This window comes from Physeter macrocephalus, chromosome 2 (genome assembly GCF_002837175.3).
Source record: "Physeter macrocephalus isolate SW-GA chromosome 2, ASM283717v5, whole genome shotgun sequence".
Taxonomy (NCBI): domain Eukaryota; kingdom Metazoa; phylum Chordata; class Mammalia; order Artiodactyla; family Physeteridae; genus Physeter; species Physeter macrocephalus.
In genome coordinates, this window is record NC_041215.1 from 127,373,389 (window position 1) to 127,391,822 (window position 18,434).

The following is an 18,434-nucleotide window of genomic DNA, read 5'->3' on the forward strand; positions in this document are numbered from 1 at the left end:
ACACACACACACACACACACACACACACACACACACACACAAACACGCAGTAAAGTTTAGGCAAAAGGGAAAGTTTTAACTATAATCCCAATGACGTCCAGGGTACCCTACTAGTGGAGGTAAAATATTTTCAGAAATTAAGTCAATACCCATTCTTTAAAAAAAAAATGTAATATTTATATTCCTTAATCTAACCAGAGGGATGGGATCAACTTTGAAAGAAAATTATTGTTTAGCTGTGGTTTAAAGCATGCACTGGAACTGGGAAAGGGGGCAAAAACAGCAGTCAAGGGAGTTGGGTACGAGCGGGGTAGGTAGGAGTTGCCAAGACTAGGCTATAAATACCCTCACTCAGCCAGCCCCTCAAAACACTTTAGGGATCTCCCTCCCCTCCCTCTACCATGACATACTTTATACAGTGGCCCCATTTTGTTTTGTTCTGTAACCTCAGGAACATTTAAGACATTGGGGATTCTGGTAAAAGAAAAAAAGTAAATACGGCCTGGTAGAAGATCTGGGGCAAAGAGTTAAAAGTCCTGCTTTGGCTTTGAATGGGATGTTGCCAACCCTTTGGGTTTGCTTTCCAATAATTAGCAACTCTGCATTACCCAGATCTGGGCTTGTGCTCAGGTGGGAAAACCTCTTTCAACCCATTTAAAAGTCTTTGACTCCATTTCAGTCATTGCTCCCCATCTCTCCCCACTCAAGTTTAAGTTCTCATCCGGTCCAGCTTCCTGTGTCCATGGGAAAAGGGCAGTCTTGGTGAAGAGGCAGAGGGGGGATCCTTGGAGATGCCTCATGTCCTCGGGCTCTGGGTGCCTTTCCAGGACAACATTTCATTTCCGGTCCTGTGTGAGCCGCCTGAGGACTCTTAGAAAGTGTAATTCTCTACTCTAGGAAAATAGCATGAATATTTTCACCAACCACCAATAGCATGAAAAATATAGACAACAGCCTCTGGTATTAGAAGCTCCAAGCAGTCACTTTTTATGTTTTTCTCCGAGGTGAACTTCTAGCTCTCAGTCATCCAGCAAGAGGCATTAATTCATTTGAACTCTCAAAACTATGAGACCCTAGTGTCCAGAAAGTCTTCACAAGGATCCTTAACCTTTATACTTAATCCTACTACACTATATTAAGAACTAGTTATTCATTCAGTCTTGGGGTGGGGGGCTAAGGGGGTTGGGTGCCGAATGCTTGAGTAATACCATGAAAATCTGAAAATTCAGACACCTTCCCCTTCTCCATCAATTAGCACAAACACCTCAAAGTTAGAAAAGGTGACCATTTCTTAACTAATGCTTTTCCTCCTTCGTGGGTTATGTACTTCTTTTAACCTGAGTATTCAAAAGAGGCATGGAAAATAAAGAGTACTTTTCTTTTTCCCTTTAACAAAAACAAAGCAGTGAGTCTATTGTAAGAGGTATATTGTCTGCTGTGATCCTTTCGTGCAGAAATGTGGGGTCTGAGTGTGTTCTTCCACGGAAGACTCTGAGCTGTTGGGCATTTTACCCAACTTTCTATTACTAAGCTTCAAATTTTATGAGCAGCTCATCTCTGGAAAGATAAACAAAAAACGAGCATTGGTGGTGGCTTCTGAGAAGAGAAGCTGGGGAACTGGAGTGGGAGGAAGGCTTAACTTTCACTCTATACCTTTAAAAAAATGTTTAAACTACTTGAAACTTACAGCACATGCATGCATTGCCTATACCAAAATATTAAAGAAACAAAGAGTGTGAATAGATACAGCAAACTATCATAAAACTTGATGGTCTTAAAAAAATGCTTTTTAATGTTTCTGGAAGAAACTACTATAAGCTTTTAAAAACAAGTATGACTGCACCCCATCAAAACAAACAGAGAGACAGAGAAAGAAAGCTTAAAAAAGAGAAATGACAAAATCTCAAAGAAGATTATACTTCCCGCCAGAAGCAAGCACAGGAACCAGAGGTCAGAGGCTTAGAGGTTTTCACTACTAAAAATAAAAACCACCTACCCAAAGGGGGAGAAAAAGTCCTTGAATAATAGAGTTTCTAAGACCAAAAGAAAAGAGTTTACAATTTCTTTTGCAGCCTTCGTCTTCACCCCATGCTTCCTAACACTGACCAACACGTGACAAGTACTCACAAAACTCCTGCACATTTTAACACCTGGACCCCTCTCCTGGCTGCTTCACTTAGACCCAAGATATCTTTTTCTTGCTTCTTGTAAATATTATGTTTGCTAGCAGAATGGCCGAAAATGCACCATTCTCCCAAAGGAGAGTTTCAACAGCCTTATAAACTATTTTAAGTATGCTTGTGTTATGGTGAGGCAGGAAGCCATGGTTAGATGGCTGCAAAACTTTAAGACAGATGGGCACTTTAGCCCTGTAAGTAAGTATAGGAAAAATGCAGATTTTCATGGACTGCACCTTCTGAATCTCAATTTTTCCCCCCAAGTAAGCTGTGCCATAAGAAACTTGGTAATTCCTTGGATGAATCCTCCTCCCTCCCATTTTTTGTCCCCGTTTCCATGTCTTATCCCCATCCTCTTAACAAAATACGTGCTATTTGGAATACCACAGGTGCTCAATGGTGTTTATTGAGGCAAAGTGGGGGAGGGGAATCCTAGTTTAGGGCCTGTCTGGCCAAAGGCAGATCAGTTATTTTGGGGTTGGGAGGTGGGTGGCCTCCATTATTGTAACAATGGAGATGGAAAGTTCTTCTGATTATTCCCACAATCCCTAAAATTCAAGGCTAAGTATGATTATGTTTCATATCCCATAGAGCCCTTTTAATAATCTTTGAAAGAACAGGGAAATCATCATTGGAGAATATTGAATAGTAGTTAAATACATAGTAATTACTGAATATTTCAGAGACCTTCAACTGCTCTATTTTTAGCAAATGTCTTTTATTTTTAATTTTGCCCGTCTCATTTAGATCATAACCTTCCTAAAAGAATCACGACTTCCTGTGTAAAATATAACTTGTTCGCCACACTAGATATATATGAAGGAAAACAACAACAACCAAAAGAATGCCTCTTTGATCATTTCAACAAACATAACACAACTATCGATTTCTCAAGATTAACTGATACTGTTCAGTACCATGACCTAAATACGTCAGGGAGGATCAGAGAACTCACATCAAAGTATTTTTTGGTCAACAGAAAAATAAGTGGGGAGGGAAGTTTATCAACGTCTTTTTTCTTTACTGCAACTTCGGTTATACTGGCATCTTCTTCAGCCCGACCAATTAGCAACCAGTGTATATGGGTTTGGCTCCAAAAGGGCCAGGGGTGATGGTGAACAGTGTGACACAGACTGGAAAACAGCAACAACAAAAACAGGGAATGGCAAAGGAAGACAGTGAAGGCAACACAGCTTAATAAAATATTCAAGGTAGGGTAATAAAACCACAAAAATCTCCTCTCTGCTTGAAGATAAATACAATTAAAGTTATAGTCTGATCCACGTAGTTAATTCCACCGCTATCATTCATGAAAATGCAGAAAGGGGGTTGAAAAAGAAAAGCAGCCTTTTCAACATAAACACATCATTTGTAAAAGCTCTGTTAGTCAAAGATCACTGACTCATTGAAGAAGCACAAATAACATTTATCCAACCAAATTTGTTTTAACAAATAGATTATAGTAGAGCCTGCAGTAAGATTATTAAAATGGAAAACTTTCCTCTTCCCATAGATGACAGTATCTTATATTTATCTGATCTATCCTCCGCCTATTCCCATAAATTAAGAATGGGTGAAAATACTACCATTTCTATATTGGAAGATAAGAATAGAACCAAAAAGATGATATTTACTAGTCTACCATTTTAAAAAGCTTTACAACAACTCTTTTTGCAACATGTCACAATAGTTTGAAATATACAATTATACCATACCAACATCAAAATTTAATTCTGTTAAGTTAAAATTCAATGTGATTACAACTTCTGAGCCTGTTTCAATAACATTTTAAAAAGAACTTTTAAAGTTTGCCATATAGCTATGGACTCACAAGGTAATGAAATAATAAGTCAATTACATAATTATAAATGTGGTAGAGTATCTATTATTTTAAACACAAGAAAAGTATTAGGGGACTTCCCTGGTGGCGCAGTGGTTAAGAATCCACCTGCCAATGCAGGGGAAATGGGTTCGATCCCTAGTCCGGGAAGATCCCACATGCCGCGGAGCGGCTAAACCTGTGCGCCACAACTACTGAGCCTGAGCTCTAGAGCCCACGAGCCACAACTACTGGAGTCTGCGTGCCTAGCTAGAGCCGTGCTCCGCAACAAGAGAAGCCACTGCAATGAGAAGCCCGCGCGCCGCAACGAAGAGTATCCCCGGTCACCACAACTAGAGAAAGCCCATGCACAGCAACGAAGACCCAACGCAGCCAAAAGAAAAAAAAAAAGTATTAGTATGAAAAAAAGTTACAGAATCTTTAGTGTGAAACTGACTTCAAACTAATCCACAAGAAGCTATTTTCCTTGAATAAAATTTCCAGTAACTCCGTAACATGAGGAAATAATTGAGGAAATGGATTTCTTTAAAACAAAGCAAAACAAAACCTTAAAATTGTGAAATGTTCCATTATACTAAAACTACCAACCCACCAAAATAAAAGGAACCATTCATATACTATACAGCTAAGAAATATATATGATTATAGCAGGAGGATTGGAAAAGCATTAGGTCAATAAAGTTTTGATTGAAAGAGTCAATAAACTATTCTAATGATTTATGAAATCCACATGGAGGTGCCCAAGGGGTAGGAACCTCTGAATACATTGGCAACTGGACAGTCAGGATTACACTGGGTCAGCAAAGCACTGTACAGCTCAAACGACCAATCAGAAATCCTGAAGCACAAAGTCGGACCACACTGATTTCTGCCAGCAAGAACTTTTTCACACATCTAACAGATAAAAATAAAACTAAACAAAAAATTGTGCACAAATTCCTATAGTTCCCAACTGCCCTCTCAGATTTCCTCTCCATTCACTCAAGTGGATATCTCACTGAAGGATTCTGATGGAACAAATGAGAAACATTGTCCATAAACAGACCACCAGCGCAAGAAGGGGTGATTTCCAACATAATAAACAGAATAATGTCATAGACATAGATTGGTTAAAGCCTGACCTATACTGTCAGGTGGGGAGGGATGCTTCCAACAGCTGACCTTAGGGAGGAGGGAGAGGAACCGAATCCAGTCTAGAGAAGGTTCCAAAAATTTAGACTGGTGAGTCAGGAAGGTTTGTCTTAAAGTCTGTTAAAACCTGAAAATGACCCCTCCAAACAAGAAAGGTTAAAAATCAGTCCTGAATCAAACCACAGAGTGATCCAGAAGTTAGAACAGGACAGAACAGTATATTCTAATGCACTTCATTACAACCCCATCAATAGCTTCTTCAGAAAGAATCGTCATTACAAGTGACCCATTAAAGAATGTCAGTCATTTTCTCCAAAATATCCCTACGTTTAGAGCTGCAAAGGAAGTTAGAATAATTTAGAACAAAATTCTCCAGTTACTGATGAGGAAATGTGTACAGAGAAATTAAGTGACTTTCTCAAGGTCGCTCAGCTTAGTGAAGGGCACAGGCTGTGCTACAACCCAAGATCTCTGGCTCCCAGAAGCTGTTTTTTCCATTGTATCATTCAAGATAGCATTAAACTACTTTCCGGGAATTCTGATAAACAAACAAAAAAAAAAGGAGGGGGGGGAGGGAAGTATGCCCTTTTGGATTCCAAGTCTCTTACTCTTTAGACAATCTTGGAGATAGTGTGTTTATCTGGGGGGCAATCAGATAAATGACTCCAATATACGAAATTTTTTATGGATTTATTTTTAACACAAAAAGCTACCCAAACAATGGCAGAAATTAAGAGGATTGTTAGATGCTCAAAGTTCTCTGGAACAGCAGAGAAGCTCACTCCCACCTGCTCAGAAGCAGTACTGGGGCACAGAATTATTCAGGGGCATAGAATTACTTCCTTACATTTTCACCTGCGATGTTTCAATCAACACCTAAGGAAAAATGCTGCCTTTGGGGCTTATGATTCAGTGATTGCAACAGGGATTGCTGGCTGGTGAGAAATGCTTATTTGAGAGGGATGGGGAGAAGAAAATACTTCCATGGTATTTCTCTTTGTTATTTCCCCTCTTTATTGTACAACAGACAAATCTGAACAAATTTCCGATCTCATCTGGTACTACATTTCACACAATTTTGGTTATGTGAGGGACCACAACACAAATCTAGCAAGCTTTCAAAATCAGTTCGCCCAGCCTGCCCTGATGAGCTGTCACTAGGGCTGTCACTGGTCAAAAGACAAATCTGTTTTTGAGAAGCAAGCAGCATTACCTCCAAGCTCGGTAGGGAACCCTACCCAAGCCCTTGTAACGAACTTCTAGATTCTCACGATTTGCAAGCAAGCTACATCAGACGTTTTCATTTCTCAGTGAGCTCCCATGGGCCGAGGATGGTCAGTTTTTGTTGATCTTATCTAGCTTGGTGCTTTGCAACCTGCAAGCACTCAATAAAGGGTTGACCCTAACGTAATTTCAAGCCAAATGTGTTTTCCGAATAATCCCCACACGGTGCCAGCCACAGCACTTGTATTTCCTACTCCGTTTTTTTCTCTCCTCCCTCCCAATAGTAAGAGAAGTAAATGTAAAAATCTTGAGCCAACCCAATCAATCCTGCAACCACGTGCTGTAGAGCTCCCTCCTGCTTGCAGATTTCAAGACAGGAAGGTGAAGGAACAGGAACGTGGCGTAGTAGTAAACCGTAGTAAAGAGAGGAGGGAAACAAAATGGGGCACGTCACATGGTCACGGCCTGGATTTTTCTCAATTAAATACAAGAGGAAGCGTGTGTTTCCGGCCTCTGTCAGTGGGCTGGTTGGACTTTCTCATTCTTAGGATTCTGGTCTAGATGGACAAGAATAAGGCCGAGTGCATAACATCCTCTGGGAGGGGGGGGATGGAGGGGGCGTGTACTTGGCTCAGTTCTGTAGGCTTCAGAGGGAAGGGGTGGAGGGAGACGGGTGGGCGACGGATGCCCGGCCCGCCGCCACCCGCGGACTCCGGACCAAGGCCCCCTATCAACCCTCGCCTGAGGCCCCTCCCCACCCCTGCTGCGGCTCGGCCTACGCTCGCGCTGATTGGCTCCGGCGGGGCCAATCAGAGCCCGGCTGCCCCGCCCGCTCAGGGCCAGACTCTGTACTGCTCTGCAGGGGCCGTGGCTCGCCCGCCACCGCCGTCAGCCACCGCCACCTCACACCACGCGCCGGTCCCCGGCCGCCCCCGCGCCCCCAGGCGACCGGAGGAGGGCCGGGCTGGAGTCTTCTTAGGTTGGCCTCAGCCTCGCTGCAGATCCCCCGACCCCAGGCCAAAGGGGGCTTGCAGGAGGCAGGGGGAGCCAAGCCCCAAATAAATAGGAAGGAATGCAGGAAGCAGAGGTGACCGAGGAAACGGGAAAGTGCCAGAGCCCAGAGGGTGTGCGCCAGACAAAAAGGCCACACAGCGAGGGGACAGGAGGGAGGGAGGGGGAAGGAGAGATGGGAGGTAGGCAGTCGTGGAGGTAGGCATCCTGGAAATCATAACTGGGAAATGCAGTGAAAGGAAGAAAAATGGCCCATTTTGTTTTTCAAGGGGACGTAACAAAACGACCAAAAAAAAAAAAAGAACCTTAAAGCAATGGCTGGAGTCTGTGTCTTTGCCAAAGCCTGCTCTATCTGCCCAGCTGCAGTTACAAAACTAACACACAAATTTGCAGTAAATGCTGGTTGAAGGTAGCTGGGCTGCCATGCCCTTTCTGCCCTCCCTTTTGGGCTCTCAATGTACTCTCTGTGGAGAGTAGGCCACAAGTACTGCGAAATTATGAAATGGAGCCCAAAAGAAAAAAAAAAAGACAATGGCAGGAACATGAAATAAGAGGTGGGAAACAAGGGGCACAGGAGAGGGGGATAAAACAATCCAGCAGGTCAGAACCCAGAGGAGAAACGGATGGACGAGAGAGAGAAGAGAAACAGAAAAGGTGGTCAGACAGAAGGTGAATCAAGGGCAACCAGCAGTCCTGGGCACCTGCACTAAATACCTCAGAAATGTTCCAGTGAAAAATATTCAACAAGCAGAGCTGTTTAAAATGAGGGGTTAGGAGAAAGAGCACACATCTCTGAGCCCCTCATTCCTTTCCTATTTCAGGTTTTACCTGAGAAACAGGAAAGATAGGCAAAGATAGCAATTGCTGAGGAAGTTAGGAAAACAAGGTTTTCACAAACTAACACACTCATTCCCAGGCAAAGTGGTTTGCCACAGACAGGTTTGATTTCTTTTTGTTTCAGATGATAGTTGCCTATCGCGTCACATCTTTAAACTCAACAGGGCAAAGGCAGACAAGCAGAATTCAGGATGTAAATGTGCCAAGTAGCATTTGGTACCTCACTTAAAACACACACACACACACCCTCATCTCTCTCCATTTACATCTTACAAATACACATTTTAGAATTTTTATTGCATGGTGCTACCAAAGCATGGTATATTGCTACTCCAGGATTATTAAGGATATGCTTATATGGTTGTTCCAGAATATTTTATTTTCCCTCAGAAAGCTAATAGAAGATTGTTTTGTTTTCGTTGGTTCGTTTTTAGTGTATCCTCCATATGAGGAGGATTTTATTTTAAAGTCCCTTTGAAAAACAAAAATTTTATTTGGTCATCAATTTCCTTCAGAACAAAATATTATTTATTCTACCCTTAAAAAAAAAAAACCTGTTCAAATTAAGAAAACAGCTGAGGAAAACTTATTGTTTGTTAGCCTCATCTTTCATCTCCTTTAAAAGCAAAATCTTAGTTCTGCTGGGTTTTTTTCCCTTCAAATTCTCATTCCTTTATAAATGAAACACTTTGCAACACAAACAGTAAAAGTGTTAGAGAGAGTCACATTTCCAAAAACATCATTTGAAATAACCAAAATATTTACTGTTGAGGTACACAATTAAATCTCTCTTCTAGAGAACGAATCATGAAAATAAATCTTGAATACTAACCAAATAAATGCTTTGTGTAATATATCATATCACCTAAAATCTTGGTTTGAATGTCCGTATACCTGTACCTTGTTCTACGAAACAGAAAATGATATGGGTCAAATCTTAGAAACTGTTAGAATCAAGGAGACTGTGACCACATAATAAAAAAATACCTATCAATAGGAACCCAATACACCCATGAATTTCTTATGAATGGACACACATTAAGAAGAAAAAATGCTTTTAAAAGCTCATTCGGTGAATCATATATAAAAAGACTATCACAAGATAATCAGTTTGTCAGAATAAAGTGTTTCCAAATGCTGGAAATTTCTACATTGCCAACTCATCTCATTATTTGCAAACTATACTCCTCTCCTCCTCCCACAATCATGACCACCAGAAAACAGTCTCAACAGAACCAAGGGCAGGCTAATTTCCTATTACAAATGTTTCTCGTTTTCAATACAGCCTTAGCCACAGACCACCTGAAGCCAACTTTCAACATTTACTGAGGCATCTACTCTTGAACTTAAAAGGCAAACAATAAATATCCTACAAACGAAGAGTACAAGGGTTAGCCCTTACATTCAGTGCAGATGGAAACCAAACTCTTCCATTTCCCTGACTTAATATTCCTTCTTTTCAGTGTAAAAATGTTAAGTAATTTTACAGAAGATGTACAGTAGCCCCAATATGACCTGTGTGGTGTCTCTGTGCGGGCCTTTGCAAGAAAAGACAATTGTAAGGCACACAAGCTGGGATGAATTTTCGTAACTCTTAACTCAGTAATGGGTCCCAGACGCACGCAGACTTCACTGTATAAGAGCAGCCACGCCTGTGAGGTTGTGGGTCGGTGTGTGTGCGTAACATTTCATAAATTTTCATGCAGGAAGGAACAAAAAAAAATGTCACCAATAATTACGTTCTAAAGAGAGCCATAATCTGGTATTTCTTTAAATACGTAAGCCTAAGCAAGCTCTTACTTCTGAATCTTTTTAGGGCAACAAGAATAAAAATTGATGCTTCCCACTGCTATTTATGTTGCCTTGGTATTGTGAAATCACAGAACCAAAGTACACAGAGCAACTTGATAAAATCACCCTTAAGAGCTCTGAGAAATTACCTTTACTTGAAGGGCTTAGCCCGTGTATTAATAAATATTTTCATAGAACTGTCCCTTCCAGAGACTGACCTAATTGCATAGTCAAAAGAAAACTTCGATAAAGAGATCAAGGTTCTTATATATGAACTTCACAAACCTCAGAACTGGTATTGTAGGATATATGTCTTGGAAATACCAAAGTACTTCACTTGGGAACCTGAAAGGAAAAAGCCCTCCTGTGGCTGCTCCTCCAGATTTATCGGGCCATCAGCCAGGTGTCATCTCCGGTGCCCTGACCCCTCCCTCCTAAGACTGCACTCCCTAAAGAAGCCGTGGGGAGGAGAGGGAAGAAGGGGCGGGGGCAGGGGAACAGAATTCGAGCACAAGGTTAAAAGCAATTTTGTCTTCTGACTTTTGTCACCGTGAAACGCACCTGCTGTGATGTCCAGTTGAGCTACTGGAGGTCCTCTGGCGGCTTCTGGAAACTGATGCTGGCATAGGCGCTTAAATCCTCGCTGGAGCGGCTGGTGGAGCCGCTCTCGCTGCGTCCCAGAGACTGATGAGGGGGCGGGGGAGGAGGAGGCTGCGGCTGAGCGGGGCGCTCTTGAGGGCTCTGGTTGAAGTCCTTGACCAAATCCAGGTCTATGTAGTTAAGCCCATTCTCCAGACCCCCGGCGGCCCCGCACACTTGGGCCAGCTCCTTGGGGGCTCCCCCGAGCTCCCCAGGCCGCAGCCACACGTTCTCAAAGGAAGCAGAGCTGTGGCGTTTCACATCCTCCGTGCTGCTGCCGCCGCCGCCGCCCCCGGCTGCAGCCCCCCCTCCGAAGGGCACCGTGTTGCCTGCCCGGGTGGCGCTGGGCGTCGAGGAGAAGGTCTCGGAGCTGTGCCTCCTCCTGCACCCTTGCGGGTCGGCACGGATCACTTTGGCACTCGGGTTGCGGTTGGGACTGAGGTTCACCCGCGTGAAGGCACTCGGGCCCCCGGGTCCCTGCGGGCCCCCCAGCAGGGAAGGGCGGGCCGTCAGTTCCTCTGCTGCTTGAGGCCCAGCGGGGGAAGCAGAGGCCGTCGAGGAAGAGGAGGGCGCGGCCGCGGCGGCCCCAAGCAGGCTGGCCTCCTCCACGACGACGCCGCCGCCGGCCCGCATGTCCGCATAGCTGATGGGGGCGACCGGCGAGGTGTCCACGTAGCTCTGCCGGGGACAGCCCATCTGCATGGTCATGTAGTCACCCCGGCTGCTGGGCACTGCCCTGGTGGGCCTGCACACGCTAGCGGCTCCAGCGGGCGCCGGGCCCATGCTGCCCGGCTGGACCCCAGGGCTCTCCCGCCAGGCGGCCCTCCGGCCCGGCCCCAGGTCCATGTTCATGTACTCTTCCGCGCCCGTCTCCTCCTCTCTGGGAGCGGGCTGGAGCTGGGATGGACACCGGACAGAAGGCGAGCTGTGGGACGCCCCCGGGCCTGATAAGTAGCCCGGCTGATCGCTCCCAAATTCAATATTCACATATTCCCCTGGGCTCTTGGGCTCCGGAGGGGGCAGCAGGGGCGGCGGCGGCGGCGGCGGCTGCTGCTCTCGGGCCCGGGGTAAGGTGCTGGCCTTGGGATCCCCCAGGGACAGCCTCGTGGGCCGGGCCAGGCGGCTGTTGGTCTGGGCAGCTGTGTCCACCTTTCGAGGCAGATGGGGCTGCAGGACCTGATGGTGGAGATGCGGGAGGCCGGGCTCGGGCCTAGCCGCGCAGAATCCCCCCCCCAGGCTGTCGCTGCTGGTGGACGAGGAGGAATCTTCCGCCGCCGCAGCATAGAGGAGTCGACCGGAGCTGGAGGAAAGGCGGAGGTGCTGGTGCCGGGCGCCCTCCTCCAGCTCCCCGGGGCGCTGGGTGTGCTTAAAGGACCTTGGCAGTGAGTAGTAGGAGAGGACTGGCTTGTGCTGGGGGTCCTCGGGGCCACAGTAGCAGTCGGAAGGGCTGCTGGTGTTGGAGTCCCCCACTGGCGACATGTTCATGTAGCCACCCGTACAAGACAACAGCTTGCCGCTACTGCTCTCCACAGGGAGTCTGGGGTGTGGCAGGGCGTGAGAGTGGTGGCCCCCTACCCCATTCGTCCAGAGCTTGCCATAGCTGCTCCCAGAAGGGGCGACACCGCTGCTGCTGCCGCCGCTGCTGGGCCCGCCTCCAATGTCAGGAGAGCAGCTGCCGCTTGGGGACATCATCATGTAGCCATTGGGGTCCACTCTCTGGGGATGGCGTCTGATGGGGTTGATGATCTGCTGAGGGGCAGACACGCTCTTGGGGCTCATGGGCATGTAGTCCGCACTGCCCTTTCGGCTCCCGGGCACTGGGGCCACCCCTGGGGACATGGGCATGTAGCCATCATCGGTGTGGAGGTTGGAGGTGTCTGGGCGGTGGTGGCCCACACGCCGCTCCAAGGGGTGCATTTCCAGACCCTCCTCTGGGTAGGAGTGGGTGGGCACGAAGGCGGAGTGGCGGTAGCTGGGCACTCGGCCTCCAGTGCCACCTCCTGGTGGGTAGGCAGGCATCATCTCGGTATACTCCTCAATGGAGGCCACAGAGGACTGGGATGGGGTCTTCTGGTGGGAAATGGTAGGCGACGTGCCAGCAGAGTGAGTCCGCTTTCGGAACCGATTGTCCAGATCTGCAGCACTGGCTGCTTCATCCCCTGTCAGGGCTGGGCTCGTGCCCAAGCCAGCTGCCGGGATGTAGCGGTGACCGTTGCCACTCCGAGGCAAAATGTAGTGACCATTGGGGGCCGTGAGGGTGGAGGCCCCCTTGCCTCCCATGCAGATGTAGTTGCTCAGCTCCTCCTCACCGCGGGCCGGCGGGGTGTGGCCCAGGGAATCCGGGGTGACACTGCGGAAGGAACTTCGGAAATCGCAGGGACTGGAGCCATACTCATCAGAGGAGATGAAACCGCCATCACTGGGGGAACCAGACACGGAAGCACTAGACCGCCGCGGGAAGAGACAGTCCGAGGTGGAGCCGTGGCCACTGGTGCTACTGGACGACAGACTGACCGGGCTGGTGGCGGAAGGCGAGCAGCGAGAAGATGGCATGGGGATGGAGCGGCTGTGGTTGAGAGGCGGGTGCAGCCGGGAACTGCCTCGATGCCGGTGGGCATGGGTCCTGTTGGTGCTGGGACTCACAGGACTGCCGTCCACAGAGGCAGGGCGAGACATGGTGCCTTCGCCATCACTAGACGCACGGACCCGGAAGGAGCCCTGCTTCCCGCCCACCAAGCTGGCCGGGGAGGTGGCAGTGATGCTCTCTGTGCGCGAGCGGCGGGTCAGCCCCACCTGGCTGGGTGGAGGGTTGTTGAGGTGATGCCTGCGCAGGGGGACACTGATGGGGTTGGAGCAGTTGGAGGAGGACTGGCTCTTGCTTCGAGGGCGGAACTCATCGCTCATGGCCCGCATGGCTTCCAGGATTGTCTCGTGCATGTTCTGGGCCACCACAGAGTCATCCACCTGCATCCAGAACTCCCCGGGTCCCGTCACTGCGGAACGGCCCACTTCGATGAAGAAGAAGTTCTCTGAGTGGCCACAGCGCCTGATGTTCATCAGCTGCAGCACCACCGCGGCAGCCTCCGAGTTCAGCTTCACGAAGCTGATGGTCTTGCTGGTCAGGCAGAGGCGGTAGATGCCAATCAGGTTCTTTGTCTGACCCAGGCCCTTGGGTTTCAGGATCACCTGCCAGACTTCCTTGAAGGCGGGTCCTGGGGGCGCGTCCCCGTAGCTCAAGTCCTCCCCAGCCTCGCCAAGGCCGGAGCTGCCACTGCAGCTGGCCCCGCCGCCTCCCGCTCCGGGGGCCGCGGCCCCGTCGTGGTGGCCCTTGGCACGGTTGTGCAGCTGCAGGAGGGCCTGGTACCAGCTGTCCTGCTCGGCCTCACTGTCCGCCGCGATGGCAAAGTGCTCGTCCCGGGTATAGAGGGCCACCAGGTGCTTGTTCTTGGAGTCGGCCCGCTTGTTGATGTTGAAGCAGCTCTCGAGGGGGATCGAGCGTTTGGGGGCGCTCGACTTGTGCCGCCACTTCTTCTCGTTCTCGTAGTACTCGAGGCGCGCCGGGCCCCCAGCCTCGCTGGCCGCCCGCAGCACGAAGAATCGCTTGTGCATGCTCTTGGGCTTGCGCAGGTAGCCCACCTTGCGCACGTCGGAGAAGCCGTCGGTCTCGGGAGGGCTCGCCATGCTGCCGCCGCCGCCGCCACCGCGCGGAGGGAGGCGCCGAAAAACAACCGGGCGGGGGGCGGAGGCTCCTCGCCGCGGCCCCGCACATGCAAACAGGGCTGGAGGCGGCAGAAACCCTGATTCCGAAATCCACGCCGCCCTCCGCGCCGGGGAGGGGCAGTAGGGGAGGACGCAGCAGCTGCGCCAAGGAGATAGCCCCGACCGGAGTTTACGGGCGTTTCATGCCCTGCGGGGAGGTTGCGCGTCCGGCGCGAGTGCAGCCCGGATACCCCGAGAGCCAAGTCTCCTCTCAGCCGCCGCGGCCGGGAAGAAGCATCTCTCGCCGCCGGGGCCGGAGTCCGGCGCAGGCAGGCGGCGGCCGGGGGTCCTGGCGTTGCCCCTCCAGACGCGCGCGCCTTCCCTCCTGAGTTCCCCTCTGGAAGTAACGATTCCCGAGGCAAATTAAATATCCTTGGGCAGGGGGAGGCGAGCTGCCAAGTCCCAACGTTGCACGGGGTTCTCCCTCCTCCTCCTCCTTCGCCTCTTCCTCCGCCTCCTCCCACCCCCCCCCAACCGTCCCCGCCGCCACCAGCCGCCCAAATACCAGCTCAATCGCAGAGACCGCGGCGCTGCGGCCGTTGCTGCTGCTGCTGCCGCCGCCCGCGGACGCGTCCTCTGCAGCCCCCGTTCGGGCCCATCTCGGCAGGCAGAGAAAGTGGCTTTTCCACGCGAAACGCTACTAGGCAGCCTGGGGAGCTGGGGACGCGCCAGAGGGACAGGCTCATCCCTGCCCCTCGCTCCAGTCGGCAGGGGAGGAGGGGGGAGGACGAGGGCGGGAGACGAAACGGGGGGAGGTTGGGGAAGGAGTCGGGGAAGACGTCTCTTCCCCGGGAGGCGCTGCCGCTGCAGTTACTTCTCCCCTCCTCCCTCCTCCTCGGAGAGTTGCCGAGAGCCCCAACCAAAACAAGCGGCGGCGTCTGGCTCTGCGCGCCGGCCCCCTCCGACCGCGCCGCCGTCTCACTCGGAGGAGAAAAACACGTGACGGAGCCTCTGCGCTCCGCAGCCTGGCCGCCGCCGCCGCCGGGAGGCTCCCGCCCGGGTCTCTACATTCCCGGCCGAGCCCGCCCCGCGCCCGCCCCTCTCCGCCCCGCGGCCGTGCCGCAGCGGCACCCGCGCCCGGCCTCTGCGCAGCGCTCGGGCAGCGCCCCTACGCGGCCGCCCGCCCTGGCGCAGAGCCTTCCTCCTCGCGCGCCACCCAGGGCGCCCCCGACCCGCAGGAATCCCCGCCGCGGGCGCGAGCGGGGGTGTTTGGGTGGCTACCCGAAAGCACGAGGGGAGTCTGGGAAAACGCGGGGGGGGGGGCGAACTCGGGAAGACGCAGGAGCGAGGGTGGGGGGCGACGGGGGGGCACTGCGGCTTCAGAGCCCAGCGTAGGAGGGCCCGGGGAGGAGGGGGCGCGAGAGCTGGGCTGGATCTTACCTAACAGGTAAGATCAACTCCTCCGGAGGGAGGTTTCTAGTCAAGGCTTTTTCTCCCTGGAAATATAAAGGCTGGATTTCAGTTTCAGGGTGATAGGCCATGGTGAGATCTGTATTTTGTGTGAGGTTTTCTAAAGGACTTCTGGGCCAGCCTTCCACCTTGGAATCCCCGCATTTGCTGCAATGAAGTACCACGAAAAAGCAGAGGGACGCCCAAGGGCAGGGATTGGGGGGGTTATGGTCACTCCAAAACAAGAAGAGGGATCCCTGGGAAGCGTCGTATGTCTGGCGCGGTGGGGTTAGCTGCTGAGGAACTGAGGGAGAAAATGTCAATATCACTGCTTCTCCCCCTGCCCCATCCTAGAGAGAGGGCGGGGATTCACACCTTGGGATGAAGGCTTGGGGAGAAAATGAGACGCCCGCCCCTTATCATATTCTGAAATCTATTTGTGATTTTAAAAAGATGTTAGGGACCTACAGAGGGTTCATAAGGCCAGAACTCTACTGTGTAAATATTGGCTGAAGTGTTTGTTTCACACACAGCTTCCACACCCATTGAACCACCCCATAAAATTTTTACCCTTGACCACAAGGATAATCGGGAGAAAACAAGGATGGTGCCAGCTCAACTGTACAGGAAAAGGCTCCACTTCATGAGTAGAACATGTCAGCAGCTTGGGTCTACTTGCAGAGACTCTTACACTGTTAGCCTGCGGTCTCAGTGTCACCACAAGCAAATGCTCCCCAAAGTTTTTGTTTGTTTGTTAAACTGACCTGTAAACAAGCAGTTTGTCCCCTGCTGGTCCAGGTGGCATTAAGGGCCCTTAATAAAATGACGCTTGTCACTCTTTTTAACGCTATCTTATGTTCCCACCCCATTGCTGGCCCGTTTTGGGGTCGCCAGCTCTCAAGCACTGCAAGACGCTCTCCGGGAAACGCAGCAGTGGAGGCGCCGGGCATGCTCAGTGACGGGACCCACTGGGCAGCCGAGAAGCGCGCCTGGGCCTAATACCGGGCTGAGGGGCGGGGGGAGTTTCTTGGGGAAGCCTGCTGATTGGTGGGGCTGCCTGTCTTTCAAGCCTTGCATTGCAGGAGGGAGGTGGGGAGAGAGGGTGAGGGTACCAAGGTAGGTTGCAAAGCGTAGTTTAAAAAGAAGAACAACAATCAAAGACGCCATTCAGCAGCGTGTGTTACGTGAATTGGGGGAGCCGGTATCTGCAAGGCGGCTACTCCCCACCGAAGCCTGGGAGCTTCTCATTTCTTCCCTCACCTTCTTATTCCGTGCCATCGTGCAGCCTCATCTCAACCTGGTTAATCTATAATTTGTGTACGCGCTGTTGAATTGAAAGCCCAAGCCCGCCCTTCTCCACTTCTGACAGCTTGGTGATGTGGGCACACGTGCCCACTACAGCAAAGCTATAAATAGCAGATATAATCTGGTAACAAGGAGGCAATAACAGTGACCGAGATTCTGGGGGAATAGCGCGCTTTACGGGGAGCAGAGGAGGGAGATGCGAAGCAGGGAAGTCTGAAGTTAGTAGTAAAGTAATTGTGGGGTTTTACCCTTGGAGAGGAAAAAAATAAAAGGTAAAAGTGTTGTTTACTAATAACAATGTAATCTAAGGCCAAAGGGCTTTTTAGAGGTTGGATGTTTAGCGCGGGGCGGGGGTGGAGAATATTTCAAATTTTGTAGGAAAAACAATCCCAATCCATTTACTTTTGAAATGATCCCCCCCCCAAAAAAAAGCTAAATAAAAGAAATACACCTATATGGAAAACAAAATACTCTTTTCTAGAGGAAAGAGTCGTCTGGAAGATCAACTTAATTTGCAACTATTCTAAAATAATCTTCACAGAAAGGTTAGAATTGTGATCATATAAAACTAATTGTTATTATAAAAGCTTTTTAAAAAAAATCTCAGCGGGAAAGGATTTCTGCTTTAAAAACACAACTTCAGTGGCTAATATATTCATTAGAAATCATGAAATAAGCCAGATTGCTGTGACATTTTGTTCCAAACCAATGGATTTCACGTGGTAGATAATCACTGATCATTGGATGTTCTTGTCCTTTCTTCTACTTGCTGATGTTTTACTACCAACGTTAAAGGTGGTTAATATTTAATTATAATTATACTACAGTAATTTCATATTTTCTCTACTTTTTTATTAATGGGTTGAGATAACTCTGGAAATCTGGTTCATATACAGAATAGAAAGAGATGCTTTTGTGGAAACTAACTGAAGTAACTTTGAGCAGGTACACGTATTACCTTGCCACCGTATGCCAAATTAGTCTTGCGGTGTACTGTAATGAAATATGCTGTATGAAAAATTCACTCCCAACTGAAAATTCACAGAAACGAAAAAAAGCAATCTTACCAAATATATTGCTCAATGCTGCCATCTATAGGACAGTTAGAGATGATTTACGTAACAGGCTAAATAGAGTGCGTTTTAAAACTACAAGAGCTGAAATAATAATACATCAAAACACTGTGACAGCTATGTTGATGTTGACAAATGCAGTGATGATTCCAGGAGTTAAAACTCTACATGCCATGGGTGCACTATGGGGCAATATGTCGACAATTAGCTTTAAAATGGAAATATCGTCTTTGTGTGACACTCAGGGACATCATACAA

At 49.3% G+C, this 18,434-nt stretch overlaps 1 protein-coding gene across 1 annotated transcript in view; it reads right to left on the minus strand.

Annotated features, from left to right (window-relative positions):
• The window catches only part of IRS1 (insulin receptor substrate 1), a 71,534-nt gene extending 56,700 nt beyond the window's left edge, over positions 1 to 14,834 (minus strand). Inside the window, exon 1 of the mRNA XM_007126998.4 lies at positions 10,573 to 14,834. Within this exon, the coding sequence (XP_007127060.2) occupies positions 10,594 to 14,331 (3,738 nt within the window). The 5' untranslated portion in view covers positions 14,332 to 14,834 and the 3' untranslated portion in view covers positions 10,573 to 10,593. The remainder of the gene's footprint in view (positions 1 to 10,572) is intronic.
• Positions 14,835 to 18,434: the final 3,600 nt, after the last annotated feature.